The sequence below is a fragment of the Eriocheir sinensis genome, chromosome 4 (genome assembly GCF_024679095.1).
Source record: "Eriocheir sinensis breed Jianghai 21 chromosome 4, ASM2467909v1, whole genome shotgun sequence".
NCBI lineage: Eukaryota > Metazoa > Arthropoda > Malacostraca > Decapoda > Varunidae > Eriocheir > Eriocheir sinensis.
Window position 1 is genome coordinate 26,888,660 of NC_066512.1, and position 16,994 is coordinate 26,905,653.

General features: G+C 39.6%; 1 protein-coding gene across 10 annotated transcripts in view; it reads right to left on the minus strand.

Annotated features, from left to right (window-relative positions):
* The window catches only part of LOC126981261 (bromodomain testis-specific protein-like), a 54,415-nt gene that overhangs the window by 28,822 nt on the left and 8,599 nt on the right, over positions 1 to 16,994 (minus strand). For all 10 annotated transcript variants that reach the window (XM_050832193.1, XM_050832185.1, XM_050832160.1 and 7 more), the window contains 2 exons: positions 12,830 to 13,688; positions 4,604 to 4,714 (listed from right to left, as the gene is read on the minus strand). In XM_050832193.1, the coding sequence (XP_050688150.1) occupies positions 4,604 to 4,714; positions 12,830 to 13,688 (970 nt within the window). The remainder of the gene's footprint in view (positions 1 to 4,603; positions 4,715 to 12,829; positions 13,689 to 16,994) is intronic.

The window sequence follows — 16,994 nt, forward strand, 5'->3', positions numbered from 1 at the left end:
TTTTAGCAATTCTGCATCATTTAACAACTGTTCAAGTAAGAACAAGACTATTGCCAATGTAAACATGAAGGTAGCGGAATAAACACAGAAGTAGGCTGTGATCCTACATCCACCTACAAAAATGTCAATTGGTAGAGGAGTCTGTGCAAATCATCTACGTACTCAAAATTTACTGCTGCAGATCCAACAATGTGGCACCCCTAAAATATTCAAATTAAATCTACCCCCAAAACCAGTCAAAACATGAATTACTAAGTGGCAGGTGGCTGTGTCATCTTGATTTGCCCATAGTGTGGTGCCCAATTCCGTGTGGCAACTGTGTGGCTGTGAGGCCTCCCTTCTCCTTCAACTGTCTCCTCACTTAAAGAATTGTTTGTGTAACAATTAGTGCGTAATAACCAAGTAAAATGGTGTTTTCAGAGCTAAACGAGGGATAGATGTCACTTATTAACCCTCTAGCTGCGGAATATGTGTGGACAAGAGTCCTTTCTATGCGAATTACCAGCCCTTAAACTTACCAGACCAAAATGAGTTAAAACGTATATCATCAAATTCATCTCAGTTTTATGCAGCCACTAAAAAGATTTTTTTTTCCGATAGAGTTGCATATTTATGATGTGATTATGCTCATTAGATGAAGGCAGTGAGGCGCTGTTAAAGCCGCAATGTAGGTTTGTCACAGCTAACAGGTTAAATCTATCTGATTTGCAGTAAATAAAAAAATAAAAAAAATAAAAAAAAGCATTCTCAAAGAAATTGGGGGAACAAAGGGTGACCTTTCGATCTTGATGCCAACTAAGCATTCTATAAGGTGAAACAGAGCTTTACTAACTCTTACTTCACCATTGCAGTCAACGGCCATCACAATACAACAGTGATGTCTACTGAAGTAGTTGACTGTGCAAAGTTAGTGGCACGTGCTTCATCCGGTGGGTGATAACAGTCCGGGATCACCTATCAAATCAAGGCTTCCTTGCTTCCTGTCTACTGTAACTTTCACAAAACCCTAAAGGAGTACATTTTCAAAAATATGTTCTCATCTCCACTCACTTCCTGTCCTCTATTAACCACCTAGATAGGAGTACATTTTCAAAAATATGTTCTCATCTCCACTCGCTTCCTGTCCTCTATTAACCACCTAGATAGGAGTACATTTTCGAAAATATATTCTCATCTCCACTCGCTTCCTGTCCTCTAAGAACTGCCTAAATGGGAGTACACATTTCTCAACATGTTTCCTGCCTCTAATCACTTCCTCTGCTTTACTGTAACGTTTCAACAGCAGCGGAGTAGTTAGGAAGTGTATATGAGGAGGCCTAATGCCCATACATATTACAAAATCTGGCATATAATATTGAACACACTGTCCACTCAACTAAATGAACAATGATTGACAAATTTCTATTCATTTAATAAATTGGGTGTTTCTAACATTTGAACAAGTCCTATAAGGCAAAATTCTGACAAAACATCAGTTTATATCTGATGAAATTTTAGTTTCTAAAATAACTATTCCCTTCATTTGTTTTGATGTGCAAAATGCTCTCTCAGTGCATTGTGCCTCTACCTTTTTTTTGTTTTTTTTTTTTTTTTTTTTTCCCCAGTCCTTGCTGGGTAGCAGACTGCAGCCATCTCTGTCACTGACAGTGATGTACACTACCATTTCACTTTTAAATACTCAATGTTATTATCGGCAGTAATACTGCATGGCAAGGGAAGTTCACAGCAAATTTTTTGCTTAACACTTACCACAAATCATAAAAGTCTTTTAACATCTTATACCATTCTACACAATAGCATTATTATAATAGATTTAAATAGGATCACAGGGTAATGGATTATTACCCGCCACAGGTTTAGGGGTAATGAGCCAGAGATGAGCACCGTGGCTACAGGCAGCTTGGCAAATGCCCCAGACTTTACCTTGTGAGACAATACAGACAAGCTGATAAATATAAAGTAAATTAAAAGTTTAATAAACATAAGTCGCATTGTTGGACAGAGGAATAGTGATCTTGTCCTTGTGCCGACAATTGCGGATACAGTCATACCTCGGTTTACGAGTTTAATTCCTTCCGGAATTTTGCTCACACACCAAAACACTCATAAACCAAAACAAATTTCCCCATTGAAATTAATGTAAATCCCATTAATGCATCCCATATCTAAAGAAATATTTATATAAAAATCATTTTACATGTTATTTTGTCCAGAATTAAAGTAATTTTACTAACTGATAGCAATAATAAATGATATAAAACACAAATCAATGTGTGACGGTTGTTATGGAGACCCCCGCAACTGCTAACTTTGCTCGAGGTGTAGGCTTCGCACTGGGGCTTAGCAGCCACAGTTTCCCTATTCTTGAGGCACTGGAATTATGTTCGACCACAAATGTGAAGCTAACCCAACGTATCATACGAGAAAGAGGGTGAACCGGAGCCAGTCATGTCCAGGAGGGCATACAAGCTGCCGAGGCTTGCACCCCTTTCCTGTTGTGAGCATAGTATCTGCCATTCCTGTTTTCTTCTTTGCAGCACCATCACTTTTAACCATCTTTCTGGGGGACATTGTTAAAGCACAAAGAACACACACTGCAGTGCTGAAAACACTAGATCGCACACCAAAGCACAAATGCAATCGTACACGAGTGCACGGGTATTATCTCTTAGAGTTTACAACGCGGACTGAGACCAGGGTTGCCAACATGTCACCCTTTCCTTAAAATATGGAATACCATTTGTTCCATATTTGGCTGTCTGAATAATTAAGCAGATTAAATTCAGGATTTTAAAACTATAGTGAGCGCATTTTTCGGTGAAACAAAAAAACAGTCCATAAAATGTTTGTCAAATGTCGGCCTGAAATACATGTAAAATATGCGATGTAACGTCCCTCCCCCCTTCCTCCTGCATTCACCAGCAGCAGCTCAGTCATGGCAGGCTAGAGAATTTTTAGGGTTTCCACCCGTTCCTTGAAATATGGATTCGTTCTGTATTGGAGAATGGGATGTTGTGTTTCTTATTTTTTTTATTTTTTTTATTTTTTATTTTTTTATAGCTAAAGGTGGCAATCCTAGCTGAGACTATTCCCATTGTCTTCCTCTCTGAGCACTCTTGTCTTGCAGCAAAGGGAACCCATGCTCAGGTCTTCGACTTGTACAAAAAAACACTCCAGTCCTCGTCGAAAGGCCGACTTGGTTGGCTAGGCTAACGTCAGCAGATAGTCGGTCTATTGGCATCCTCCCCTCCCCTTCATGAGGCCTCACCTGGCAAGGGTCTGTGGTCCCTCCTCAGAGGGACGTATGCATTTGACCCTGACGGCCTCCATATAGCCCGTGTTTCCACCCTTGAGGTGGCAACAAATTATATTTATAAAAAAATTAAAAATAAATGATTTATACAAACAGGATGCTCGTATACCAAGTCACTGCTCATAAACCAAGGCATGTTTTATGATATTTTTTGCTCGTAAATCAAAACACTCGTTAACTAAGGCACTCGTAAACCAAGGTTTGACTGCGAGTCATAAACTGATCCTAAGGAATTTAATATGAAATTTTGTGGGGGAAAGTTCAAGATCGTACAGTTATGACTGCCTGCACTTCTTGCGCTTCAACACCGCACTGAGCCTGAATCACAACACATTCATCAGATTCCTGCCACCATACAGCCTGGCACCCCAGGCATCCCTACAATGCTGTGATGCCTAACGCACAGCTCTGAGGTGACTCACAGTGCAAAATTCATAAAACATAGTCACACGGTCTACATCAACAAGACATACCCCAAGATAAACTTCAGTGTTAGTAATATGCATCACCACATTACCCCTCATAAAACTTTCCTGAACCAACTCAGATCAAGATAAAATACACCTTGACTCAACACAATGCACATCAATCCTTTCTCACAACAGTCAGCCAGACACTTTCACAATCCTAGCGACCCTTACGGAACACTTGCCAATATCTAACAATATCAGCTCACCATTACATGAGAATCTACACACAGACATTTTATACCCTATACTGTTGATAATGTACGGCTTCCGACAAAATTTCCTTTTAGCAGAAACATTCACCCATTTACACACCACAACCATTTATCCATCTAACTCTCACTTTCCCCTCCCAAAATAAGATGAAAACCCCTCAACTCATACAGATGATTACCATTTAACTTACAGTACACATCCAATGGGTCTATCCTCGACTTACCATTTTGGAGTGAATACGGAGGAAGGTCCTGAGGCGTATACATGTAACACTATAAATACATTCAGTAGTTTTTAGTTTTAGTAACAAGCGAGCTAGTGTCAGAGGGACAGGGGTTAAACAATGGCACACAAATTAAAGAGAAACAGCGAGAGGTGGAGGGAGAGAAAAGAGGGGGTAACACTAAGGAAAAATAACATGAGTAGTGCTAAATAACTCAATAAACACAAAAATAAACCTGATATAGAGTTAGGTGGTGAAACAGAAAGGGAGAGGAGGTGATAGTAGATACATAGGAGGGATAAATCAAGTTTCGGCAAGTCCTAACTAACTTCTGCTACATGAACCAAAAGGAGGCTACGCAGCAGAATATATGACTGGCCTTACCTGAGCGTCGTTCTGATTCCACCCGTCAATAGTAGTGGAAGGGTTCGGATGACTGGGGGCTGGGGTTGGGTGAGGTGGAAAACCTTGAATCGGCCCTCCTAGAGTTGACACCTGGCAAAACGAACAAGGAAAATAAGTAAAAAATATATATATCTTTGTTAGTTGAAGGAGAGAGAGAGAGAGAGAGAGAGAGAGAGAGAGAGAGAGAGAGAGAGAAATATATATTGGAAAAGGCCTCTCATGCAATGGAATAGTAATGAATGATGATGATGTGGACAAGAATCCCTTACCGTTTCTCATTCCCTTACAATCAAGTCTGTTCCAGTGTAAGAAAAGAAAGGCTCACAATATGGCAACACTAATCATATCCTTCCTTTAGGCTACATAATGACAAATTGCTTTTAGTAAATTTTTACCCACACAAGAAAACGATTTCAATTTTTTTTCTTACCCCATAAACATTATAAATGATTGATGACTGATGATGCAGTCTGAAAGCTTGTCTAAAAGTAAATATAAAGAAAATAAAGGTAATGTTTAATAACCAGTTAGCAGGGCAACAAATATTGATTGAGAATGCAACACTTGAGAGCGTAGAGGCATACATATATCTAGGACACCCAATCAGTCCAAACCCGCCCCATAAAAAGGGTACCAGGAGAATAGGAATGGGATGAAACACTCTTAGAAATATAGCAAGCAATAAAATGAATAGTAATCTCCCCCTCCCCCTTAACCCGTAGAGTACCATTGATACGTCTCACGCGTTAAAAGCAATTTGCAATTATATACCGTTTACGCGTCAGCGGCGGGATTCACAAAGCATTAGTGCGTAGTTTTGGGCCTCAACAACAAAATTGAGATTCACAAAGCTCTTGCGGTAATAACAATGAACTAATTGATGACGTCACGAGTTACCACACAGATTCACAAAGCTTTTCGTCGCGCTGAGTGACGCTAAATTTGTTGTTAAATAACTACTGCCTCGTAGTAGTAGCAAACACTAACAATATCATCATATTTACATATAAATGCTTATAAATCGCATTTTTCAACTTGAAATATAACTTTGCGAGTAGGAAAAGCCCATTTCTTTGGTAACACCGACGCCTGGCCAGGAGATTGCCAGACCTCCCTCCTCCTCATCCATTCATCCATCCATCTGTGATTCGCTGCAAGGCCAATGACGTCATCAACCAATCAGTGGCCTAGCTGCCTCTAACTACAATCTAAGGTTTGCTTTGTGAATCTGAAGATAATGTCAGTCGCTAAATCAATAGTGCGTAGTTGTTTGTTCGTAGTTAGTGAGTATGTTTGTGAATCCCTCCCCAGACGCGTTTGCAAATTACCGTAATTAATTGCAATTGAAAGGATGGTCCCATGCACATTTAGACGCTCATATAGGTACAGAGCGTCGACTTGTCATTTTGAAGGGATTTAGCCAATATTTTCTTTTTTACTCCCAGTGCGGTACTGGGGGCCACTTTTATATCACATAAGGCGGTACGCTACGGGTTAAAAGAGAAAGGTGTGGAGTCAGTGTATCCTGCCGTGCTAAAAAACAAATGTCCCCATGATATACTGGTTAGCCTAAATGCACACAGAGGAATGGAGTAAAATGCTGGGTATAACATGGAGATAGGAAGTGAACAAACAAATGCTGCAGATGTTTTAACCAAGTGAGTGTGGCATTGTTTTCACATCATTCATCTTGTTCGTCTTTCCCGTCAAAACTCAATTTCCTAGCCTCCCTCGTAACCGCTGGGTGTCTGGTGAGAAGGGGTTGACAGATGATCCCTTGATATACAATCTGTCCTAACTTAAGAAGGTATGGCCTATATGTGGGTGTTCGGCACTCGTTCTGGAATGGGTCGACAAGAGTCTGCCGAGCTTATGGGTGGATGACTATTAAAAATAAGAAATGAACTAGGGCAGGTTATTTATTGCAGAGAACTGATAATGGATGAACATACAAAGTAACAATGGCAACCCAGAGCTGCAGAAGTAAAGGCAGACAGAAAACAAGATGGAGGGATGAAATTCGAACATTTGCCAGAGCAAGATGATGACATTAACATGAGAGGAAAATCTTGGGAAAGGTCTTTGTCCCACAGTGGACTAGCAGTGGCTAATGATTATGATATAATTTCAAAGATCATTCAAATTGCAATCTGATCAACTTTTCAATCTGGACCTATGAGCAACTTGCAACTTTACCTTCAATGCCAAATTACAGACTAGCGGACAATCAAATTTAGAACTCTGACCAGATGTATTTCCCTATTTCATCCCCCCCTCTTTTATAAGGTAAATTCATACACAGACACAGTTTCATATTATGACTTGAAATAACTATGATTTATATACCTGAGTAAAATTCAAGTAATTTCTTTATAAGTGTCTTGCTATATGCTGTTGACTTAGACATGAATATTACTTTTCTGGTGGGTTAAGGTATTACTACTACTACTCCAATTACTTCTTTTCTAGGGGCTTTAAGTCTATTTCTCGACTGAGCCGTTTCATAATCATAATCACGTGCCGTTGTGTGTCGTCAGGAATGGCATCCAGTCTTATACCTCAAACCACAACCCCAAAAACAGCAAATATAGGTCAAAGCTGTCAAGACAAAGAAGATAACCATGGAGGGGTTGACTTTCTCATGAGTATGTATAGTAAACATGGACAATCAAATGCTTCCATAAAAGAAATATATTACATGGATGTGAGAATACACCTGGGAGTTACTGAATCAGATATAATTTGTCGCATAAGAAACACAAACAGAATTGTAGACATACAACCTGGTGAGAAACAAAAAAATTGCTTTTCAATATATGGATATGATGAAAAAATTGACAAAACTGGTTCCAGGACTAAGAGACTTAACATACAAAGAAAGATTGAAGCAGCTCAACCTACTGACACTGGAACAGAAGAGGGAGAGAGGAGATCTGATTGTGGTATATTGGGTGCTGAGTGGGATGGAAAAATTGGACAAAGAAGATCTAATAATGTGAGATACAAGAGAATCAAGAGGTCATGGAAGGTAGGTGGAAAAGGAAGCCTGTAGAAGAGACATAAAGAAGAACACCTTTCCATTAAGATGTGTGGTGGAGGCCTGAAACGGCCTGGAAAAAGATGTGGTCCATGTAAATGCGATTTCATGAATTTAACGCCAAGTTGGATTACAATAGTTATAGAGACGGGACAGCACGAGCATAGCTCCGCTCCCGTACACCATAACTAGGTAAATACACACTATCCATAGTAAGAATTCCAGGCACCATGAAGCCAACAAGAGTACAAGTACATGATTCATAAACCGAGATGTTACTTGGGGTGAACGCTGGTGTCCAAGCACAAATTCAAAACAAATCTTCCTTGTTTAATATGAGTAAAACATGGAAACATACATATCTACTTCCTTAAGTGTTGATGAAAATTCAGGGAGACACTGCTCTACATCTTAAGAAGTTGATGTTAGGCATCAACTCTACCTGTCAACTATCTTTGACTATAGAACATGCGTACAATCCTGTTGCATACAAGGCCAGGTGTTGAGGGTTACACAAACAAGATCAAAATGACTCTGCGACCTCATTAAACTGGAGAACAAATACAAAAATTACAAAGTCAAAATTTACTTGAGCTGAAGGATCAACCTCATCCTCAATCTTATGCAATGAACATGATAGCAAAAGAAAGGTAAACACTAACCTCATTGAATCCAAGATAAAAGACTGTGAATATCCATAAAAAATATATAAAAAAGAAAAGGAAACAAACACTAATCTTACTTGTTCCCAAATAAATAGACATCCAGAAGAAAAAGGCAACTATTACTTCTATCACTGATATATCTTGGTCTTGCTAAGCCATAATTTTATTTTGTGGTTACCCTTTGACTTTGTCTTTTCTTTCAACAATCAGGGCTTTCATATTTCCAGTACTACCGTTTTTTTATTTTACTGGAACACTTGCCTCATTAACAACCATGGTTTCTAGATCCAAACTTCACACAATTTCTGATACTTCACAATCAATGTAATGGTTTCTTTCTTTCATTTTCCCCTTTGATAACAATGCTGCTTCCTGCACTTATTTTCACACCTTTGATTGCGACAAGAAATGAGTCATCTGCATGGACAACGTTGAAAATATTTCAACTGTTACTAGCCCTTACTTCTTCATACATTTCTAACTGTTGCTGTCACAGACATTCAATACAGTGGGGTATCCTACAACGAACACAGTTGACCCTGGAATATGATTCATTCGTTCAACCATACATGGAAAGACCTGATTTGTGAGTAATCTTACCCACAGCCAATACCAACGTTGCCACCCCACAATAATATTTTAACACAAATAATTGAATACATAATCACTAAGAGGTGCAGTAATGTCATGTGCATTATGGGGTAGAGAGAGGGGCTGCCTGGGGCATGTATGTGGCAGGGAGGGGGGGGCTTGGAGGCACAAGAGGGGCAACAGAAGACTGTGGGGAGGAACTGGAAGGGAGGAAGATGAGGGAAAACCACCTGCCAAAGATGATGTGAAAATATTTAGGAGTGTGATAATAAAAATCTGTGCAAATAGAAAATACTTTTTTGTTACTTCCTAGTGAAAAAGTTCCAAATATCACTAAAACAATGTCATGACACTGCATTAGTGCTTGCCACTATAACATCCCCAGCCAACCCCACAAGTGTACCCCAACCATGTACAGCCAGACTAGATGCCTCAGACACTATCACTTGCTATGCCTCTCCTTTTTTTTCCCAATAACCCACACTAATAAAGTTTTCATCTCTTCTGTGATTTTACACAGTTAACTGCATAACCAAGAGGATTTCCTGCTAGAACACTTTTTTTTCATCCTTGAGTTTTTATTACTGCACTGATTTAGCACTTGCATATAGCACTTAGATCTGTTACACTTTATCCATTTTCTGGCTTAGAAATTAATTATTTCTTCTCACTCTTTGCCAACTCTTGCTAGCTACATTGCAAAATAAGTTTTTTTTTTTACTGCTAAAGGCAAAAGCACACAGCTGAGTGGCTGCCCGACTAAACCCCACAAACCTCTGAAAACACAACACTGACATGTCAAAGGTTTGAGGCATCCCGCAGCCAAATTTCTCCACTTCCAATGTATTATCTGATCGTAGTAGCGTACCATAGTGAATGTTTTTGAATTGTCTTCCTTGCCTAAGTCTAATAAAATAATAGCAAACTTAACTACTTGTGGATTGAGTTTTTGACTGCATTACAGAAACTATCAGTTTTTCATAATGTTGTGACAACAATTAGTCAAACCTTTAAAGACAAAGTTTTTAAAGTGGCCTGAAGATTAATATGGTTGTGATAGATCTTGTGCAAAGCACTATGGCAAACATCTATATAAAGTCTAAGGAGTTGCAAGTGTTTGAGTTGGACACACAAGCAATAAGAACATAAGAGCTACTCTCCCCTACACTCTTACATTAATAATGACCATTGTTTCTATACCTAACTAGTAGTATTCTGAATTTCCAGAACCTTCTTCGACTCATACAAATTCAGAAAGTAGTTCTAGAGATTCGTTCCTTCACTGTCTTCCCATCCTGTTGCAGCACTTCTGCATGCATGCTTTTAAAAGCAAATTTACTTTCATTGCAACCTTTATCCTTTAGAATGCATCCACCTCCCCAACTCCAAAGGTCAAGTAATGATACAGTTAGCATAGGACAAGTATTGTTTCTGACAGAGATGAAGGAATAGGGCAGAGTAATAATGTGTATTTAACCTATATAATTTAAGTTATTCAGGGATGTTTATACACCTTGGCTATCCAACACTGACATGAGTGGAGTAAGGTAGTGAAGGATAATAACAAGGCTGGAAAATACAAGAGGCATCCAGAGGAGAAGGGGCATAAGGAACAAAGAAAGTCTCTTCTGGTCTGCACTAGGAAAACCAGGCTACATATTGCAGGAAGAACAAGAAACAAGTTGCAGGGAAAAATTACAGTTTGCCTTAGATTTACTTGAAGAAATGAAAGTTTTTGACAATGATGTAAATGTTTGTACAACAGTGGGCAGCAACATAGTGAGTTTACAAGCTGTGAAGGAATAAGACAAGAGATCAGGGATGTTGGATGACTCTAAGGGTTTAGGAGATGGGGAAAAAAAAAAATGAGATGGAGGTATGTATCAAACTTGCTGTAGCTATATGAATGGAATGGAACACTAGTTAATGGAAAGTCTGTTTGATAGTGACAGCATCCTCTTGCCTGGGTAAAGAAAGGAAAAAAAATAAAATAAAGAAGGAAAAGAAGAAGAAAGGAGAGGAAAGAAAAAAGCTAAAGCTGGAAGCTCCGAGAAAATCCTGATGACACACAGAAAGGTTTGAGAAAGAAGGAAGACTAAAGCAGTTGGTTAGGTGGCATTATACAGGGCACACTAGCCATGTAAAACACCGAATACAGTAATAGTCTTAGTAGGACAGAAAGAACAGGTTACACAACTCTGTCTACACACGAGAAAAAGATGCAACGCGGAAATTAAAAGCAATAGTGTAAAGGCAGATGACAGCATCATTTGCGAGAATCATAAGGCATTGGAGGTAGAGAAGAAATTGACAAATAGTAACTTCTAAATAACCTGAACCTAGAAACATGGGTAAGTTATATGGAGGGAAGAAAGCAAACTGGAAATAACATGTGGATTGACAAGATGGAATGACGAGCAATGAGACTGTGTATGGGAGCAGTGATAAGGGTGGCAAAGCAAAAACTGTTACATGGTGAGTGGTGCTTTAGATAGAACTTGACACATTGACATACTTCAGACAGGTAACAGTGATGACCGGCACAATATAATCAGTGAAGAGCGACAAAGGGAAGACCTTGGAGTGAATTTCAAAGCACTAGATAGATGAACATGGCTGAGAAATACCTGAGAGAAGTGAGAGAAGAGATAATGATGTAAAGGGATGGCGTGAAAAGAAAAAAATGAATACCAGTTAATATTATAAACTGTCACGGGAGCATTTCTTTTTTTTTATTTACAGCAGAGGAGACAGTGCAAGGGCATAAAAAAAAAAAAATAATAATAAATAAATAAATAAAAAAAAAAGCCTGCTACTTACTGCTCCTAAATAGAGTACAGTGGCCAAAGAGAAATCATGGGGAGAGATCAAGAGAAATCGATGGGGATAAAAGAAAGATTTTGTTGTAATGAAAGGAGGTACATTGAGCTATTATGCTTGGAAACTCAAAAAAGAAACTGTGGCACGTAAGAGATGTCCATGTGAACAGGAAGCTAGAATGAGAAGCGAGGTCAGGAGGGCAGTAGAGTGATGACTAGGGGTAGAGCAGCATTTCCAACACAAGATTCCCCCTTTGTACATTCAATCCCAACTCTCTCTACAATACTCCTCTACTCTGTTGATCCATTTTGCTAATGGTCTTCCCCTGATACCATTTCTTCCAATCCTAACCTCATAGAATCTCTTTACAAGGTCATTCTCATTACGTATCCAAACCACCTGTGGAGTATCACACTTCATCCTTTCATCCACTCCACAACTGCCCTTTTTCTGCACCCACACCAAACCTCTCATACATGCTTTCATTGCTTCCTCCATTTCACCCTGACACATCACATGAAACTCTGCAGCTTATTTCCACTGCACAAATAAGTGATTGCTTTGCTGACTTCCACAACCTCATCTCTTGATTCATATGACAGAGTTGGAAAGATAAAACCATTTCTCATATCTTTCTTAACTCAAATACACTTTTCTCCAAGGCACCTATTACTTGTCTGCCCTTTGCTGCTCTCCTGCCATGCATCCATGTTTACATAGAATTGTACCTAAGTACACTAATGTCCGACAGGGAGGTGGAGAATGTTGGGAGGACCTTTGTCCTGCAGTGGCCAAGTAATAGCTGAAAAGGATACACAACCTACCATGGGTAATGGGTGATGAAAGTGTGTGCCAAGAACAGTAATGGTACATGCCGGTGTTTTGACAGGCTGGATGGAGTGACCAAGTGAATATAGACTTGAAAAGAGAACAGGGATGAGCAAATCTGTGCCCTTCAAAGGACAGTGTACATACAGGAAAAGGATGACCTATATTCAGTGAGGCATAACCTAAGTACTTGTGAGATGCTCTGGAAAGTAATCAAGCACAAATCCAAGTACTATCTTTAAAAACCAAGAAGGTTCTACTCACCGGTGGAAAAGAGTTTGTAGACGCAGGCGCTGGGACGGTGGGCTGAGCAGTGGAACCCAGCACAGTAGTGGTGGTTGGCGGGGTGCTTACTCTCATGGGTAATGGCAGTTGAGATGACCCCATGGTGGTGGCCGTTGGTGGGGAAGAGAGCGAGTTGGACAAGGCTGGCGAACTGGCGCTGGTGACGCCCCCAACCGTGACGGCACTCATGACGGGGGGCACTGTGACCACCGGCACCGTGGCTGGGGTCGTCACAGACGGGGCAGAGGGAACTGAGGGTGGTCTAGGGGGCTTTGTTCCTGGCACTGATGGTGTCCGACCTTTACGCCCCTTGCCACCTTTGCTCGTGGCATCCTCCACCTCATTTTCGTCTTTGGGCATCGCTGCCACTTTTGTTAAAAATATTTTTTCTAGGGTCTGTGCCATTAACACTACATCCTCACCAGGCTTATTATACACATAGCAATTAGTAAACATAGTGTTGAAGTCTTGTATACACTCTTTGGCACTCCAATAGTATTTGTTTTCAAGGCGTTTCTTAATAGTGCCCAGGTCCATAGGGTGCTTAATTATTTTGTGGTAGTCAGGTAAATTGAGCTTCATGGCATCCACTGGCTGGTGAAATGGCCAAGCAAACTGGTGTTTCCATACAGTCTTCATCACTTGTTTCTGGATGTACTGAAGCTGATTTGTAACACGTCCAGGTCTGTGAGATGGAGGGGTGAAGGGGGGCTGTACAATGCCGTTGATGGGGTCTATGATGGGTTCTTCTCTTGGTGGGGGCTCAACGTTACCTCCCACCTTAGGGGGAGAGTCCACCTGCATGCCCCCTCCGTTAGTCTCCTCCATTGTTATGTCCCTGTGTGAAGAGAAGTCATGGTAAAGAACAACTGCAAAAATTATTACTGGCAACTCTCCCCAAAGATAATACAAAAAAATAAGTTCAGCAAATAAATAAATTAACAATTGTAATACACCTGCCCCCCTGTATTCCTGGGTTCATTGCTTGCTAATTTCCACATTTGTGGATTATCCCCCTATTGCACAAAGGCATCTGCAAAGGAATTTTTGCAGCACCACTCCAAACATTCACGGTCCACTAAGGGACTATACAACCGTACTTAACGAATGGATGATGCATACATATAGAAAGCAGCATAACATAAATAGCATCATTCATCAACTATACACACTATAAACTATGCCGTAATTTACAAAAATTTCTTAAAATATGTAGTACTTATCAAAATCCCCACTTTACTGTTGGGTACTCAACACAAAGTCCCTGCGATTTTATTTTTCAACTGCAGATGCTTAACCTTTTCCATCCATGACGCAGACGTCGGCGTCACAGTATGGAAAGGGTCAAGAGGAAATGGAAGAGGATTAATCCTCTTCTAAACTTCTCAATCCTCCTCTAAATTCCTCTTCCATTTCCTCTTAAGAGGTTTAGAAGAGGACTAACGGTGACGCCGTCGGACGCTGACATCGACGGAGCGAAGGGGTTAAGCATATCATACCATACACATTATTTACCAATGAAAGTTTTTTCTACAAAAATCAGGTAATAAAAGTATGAAATGGATCATAAAAACTGTATCATAACAACAAGCAGCTGTTCAGCTGATAAACGTAAACAAGCCGGCCATGTCAGCAGTGGGGCTGACCAGGTACCAGTATTGATGCTGATACAAGTAGAACTGGGTGTAAGACATGGCACTGGTACCAGGCTGCTCAGTACCAGTACCAGTGAGTACTGCTTAAGCAATTAAGTTGAAAAAGAAAATGGCGAAAACTTTGTGGTGGGTATCTAACCTTAAGGGAGCGCTGCACTGAAATCTACGATAATTTCCGAGATTTGGTGAAACTAAAACTAAAATATGATTGTGATGATAGCAACAGTCTCAAAGTTTTGTGGTAAAACCTAGTTTCTAAGTGGTTTTTATTAGCAAAATAGATAAAAATATCACGACCGTAGGCAACCCAAATATGTAGCCACAAAGAGGAACCCTTTCTCTATTCTTTATGTGGAGTGAAATAAATATATTTAGTGTCACATTTTTAATTATTCCTTTTCCCTCAAATTTACAGTTTTTTTAGAGTACTGGCAAGTAAAATATTATACGGAAAGAAGCAGACAAGTAAGTGAAAAAGGAATCCACAATAAATGTTCTACAATAGTTACTCCTTCAAAAGAGTCAACGAGCAAACCCTTCTCAAAGAACGGTTCTGTGGTATCCTCAAGCAAAGTGATGGTTCAACTATAGTGTACTTTTGTTATTATTAAAGGGATTTAAGTGTTTTACTCAGTCTGCACAGGAATGATACTTCGTTATAAAAGGATTGTTGCATAAATAAACCAAAATATGGATTGAATTTTGACGTTCCTCGACAAGAGTAATGTAGACACCGCTCCCTTAAAATGAGATTGTAATGACTATGTATTTGTGAGAAGTTTCCATAAATTACAGTGCAATTTATAGCATGAATAGCTGATGAATAACACTTTTCTTTTTATGCTGCGTTCAGGTAAAGAGAATGCTCTATTAGGTACAGTTTATGCATAAATTGCTGTGAGTGTTTTATTGCAGGTCTAGAGGCTTTTCTGAGGGGGCGCACCAATTATACATCAAAAACTCTCTATTCGCGGGGTCTACATCCCCTACCCAGCAAATAAGGGTGGACAGGTGTATAAAGACCATCATAACACTAAGCCAGACAGCTGATGGAGAAATACATTCCAAATTTCAATCTCCTGCAAAATTATAAGACTTGACGTGCAGCTGCCTCTTACTTCAAACACGATGTGGTAGGGAATACATTTCACTGAGAAATATAAAGAAATAAAGGTAAAATGATAATAAAACTTATTAACACCAACTTAGATCTATTTCCCGTATTACAACCAAGGATTAGGGCTGTGTGAGTATTTACTTATCTACCTCAGTTATCAGTATTTCAGGATTTAGCTACCCCATATTTTTTCTCCATAAAATTATCATTTCTCTTTGCTCCCATCTTTCAGCCTATAGACCATCCATCTCCTTAGGTGATACATTCGGAAACTGCACTTGTTTGCACTTTTTAAAACTGCTTACTTATCTATTTTTTCCTTTCCATTTTTTTCTTCTTTTTATTGCTCCAAGAAATGTCCCATTCTTCTTCTTCCACCAGCAGGTCTTCCCTATGTACCCCTATTTGACCCACTATTCTTTTGAAGACTCGAAAATGGTCACCTCTCCCAAATTTCCTGTGAGTACCCCTCATCTCATCAGTCTTTCATGTAGCTGCCACATGCAGACCTCCACCCTTAGAGCGGCTATTACTTATCATGGAATTCATACACCAAACCAATACCTATGTTTTCATTTGTATCAATATTGCTAAGTAATAATCGCCAGCAGTAAAATTTTGGAGTAAGTAATTCTGCTGTGCAAAGAAATGTGAATGCCTTTCATTTGATGTTTAGGGTTATGTTGCAATGTAAAAACCTCAATACCTCCCACTGAGCCTGCAAATACCAAAGCAACCCCTACAAATGCACGACCCTATAATTTAAAACAGCTTTAGCTCTAATCATTTATAAAAATTTAGAAAAGACGGCAAAATAACATATATTACGAAAAAGATCACCGTAAATCAACCACCATCAAAATTTTTGGCCACCCCAATTTGCAGTTTTAAAGGCTAAGTGATAACAGAGTGTTGTCAGACTTAACTACTTCCAAAGACAGCATTTGACCGTGCTTTGAACAACCACTAACTAGTGCCAGTTTTAAAAACACCTGGAAGGTTTTATTTTTTTAATCGCGTACCTGTGTGTCATTCACCCATGGTTAAATCATGCTTTGGACTTGTGATCACCAACCAATACCCTTCCACAAAGTGCTATTTTGAGCTCAGAGGACTGATCTATGGGTAAGGATGGGATCTCCCGTACCCATATCCCATTTGCTCAAGGGAGGACAGTAGCTGCTCCAGGCAGCAATAACAACTTTAGTGGTCTGAGCACAGATAACAGAAGGTACCAACTGTGGTTTGGAGCTGTGTGTGTGTGTGTATCGGGTATTAGCATGCCAACTCTATTGAAAATAAACATCCAGCACTCTTTCCTTCCACATCTTGCATACATCATGAACACCAAAAGCCAAGCACACAAAGTCAC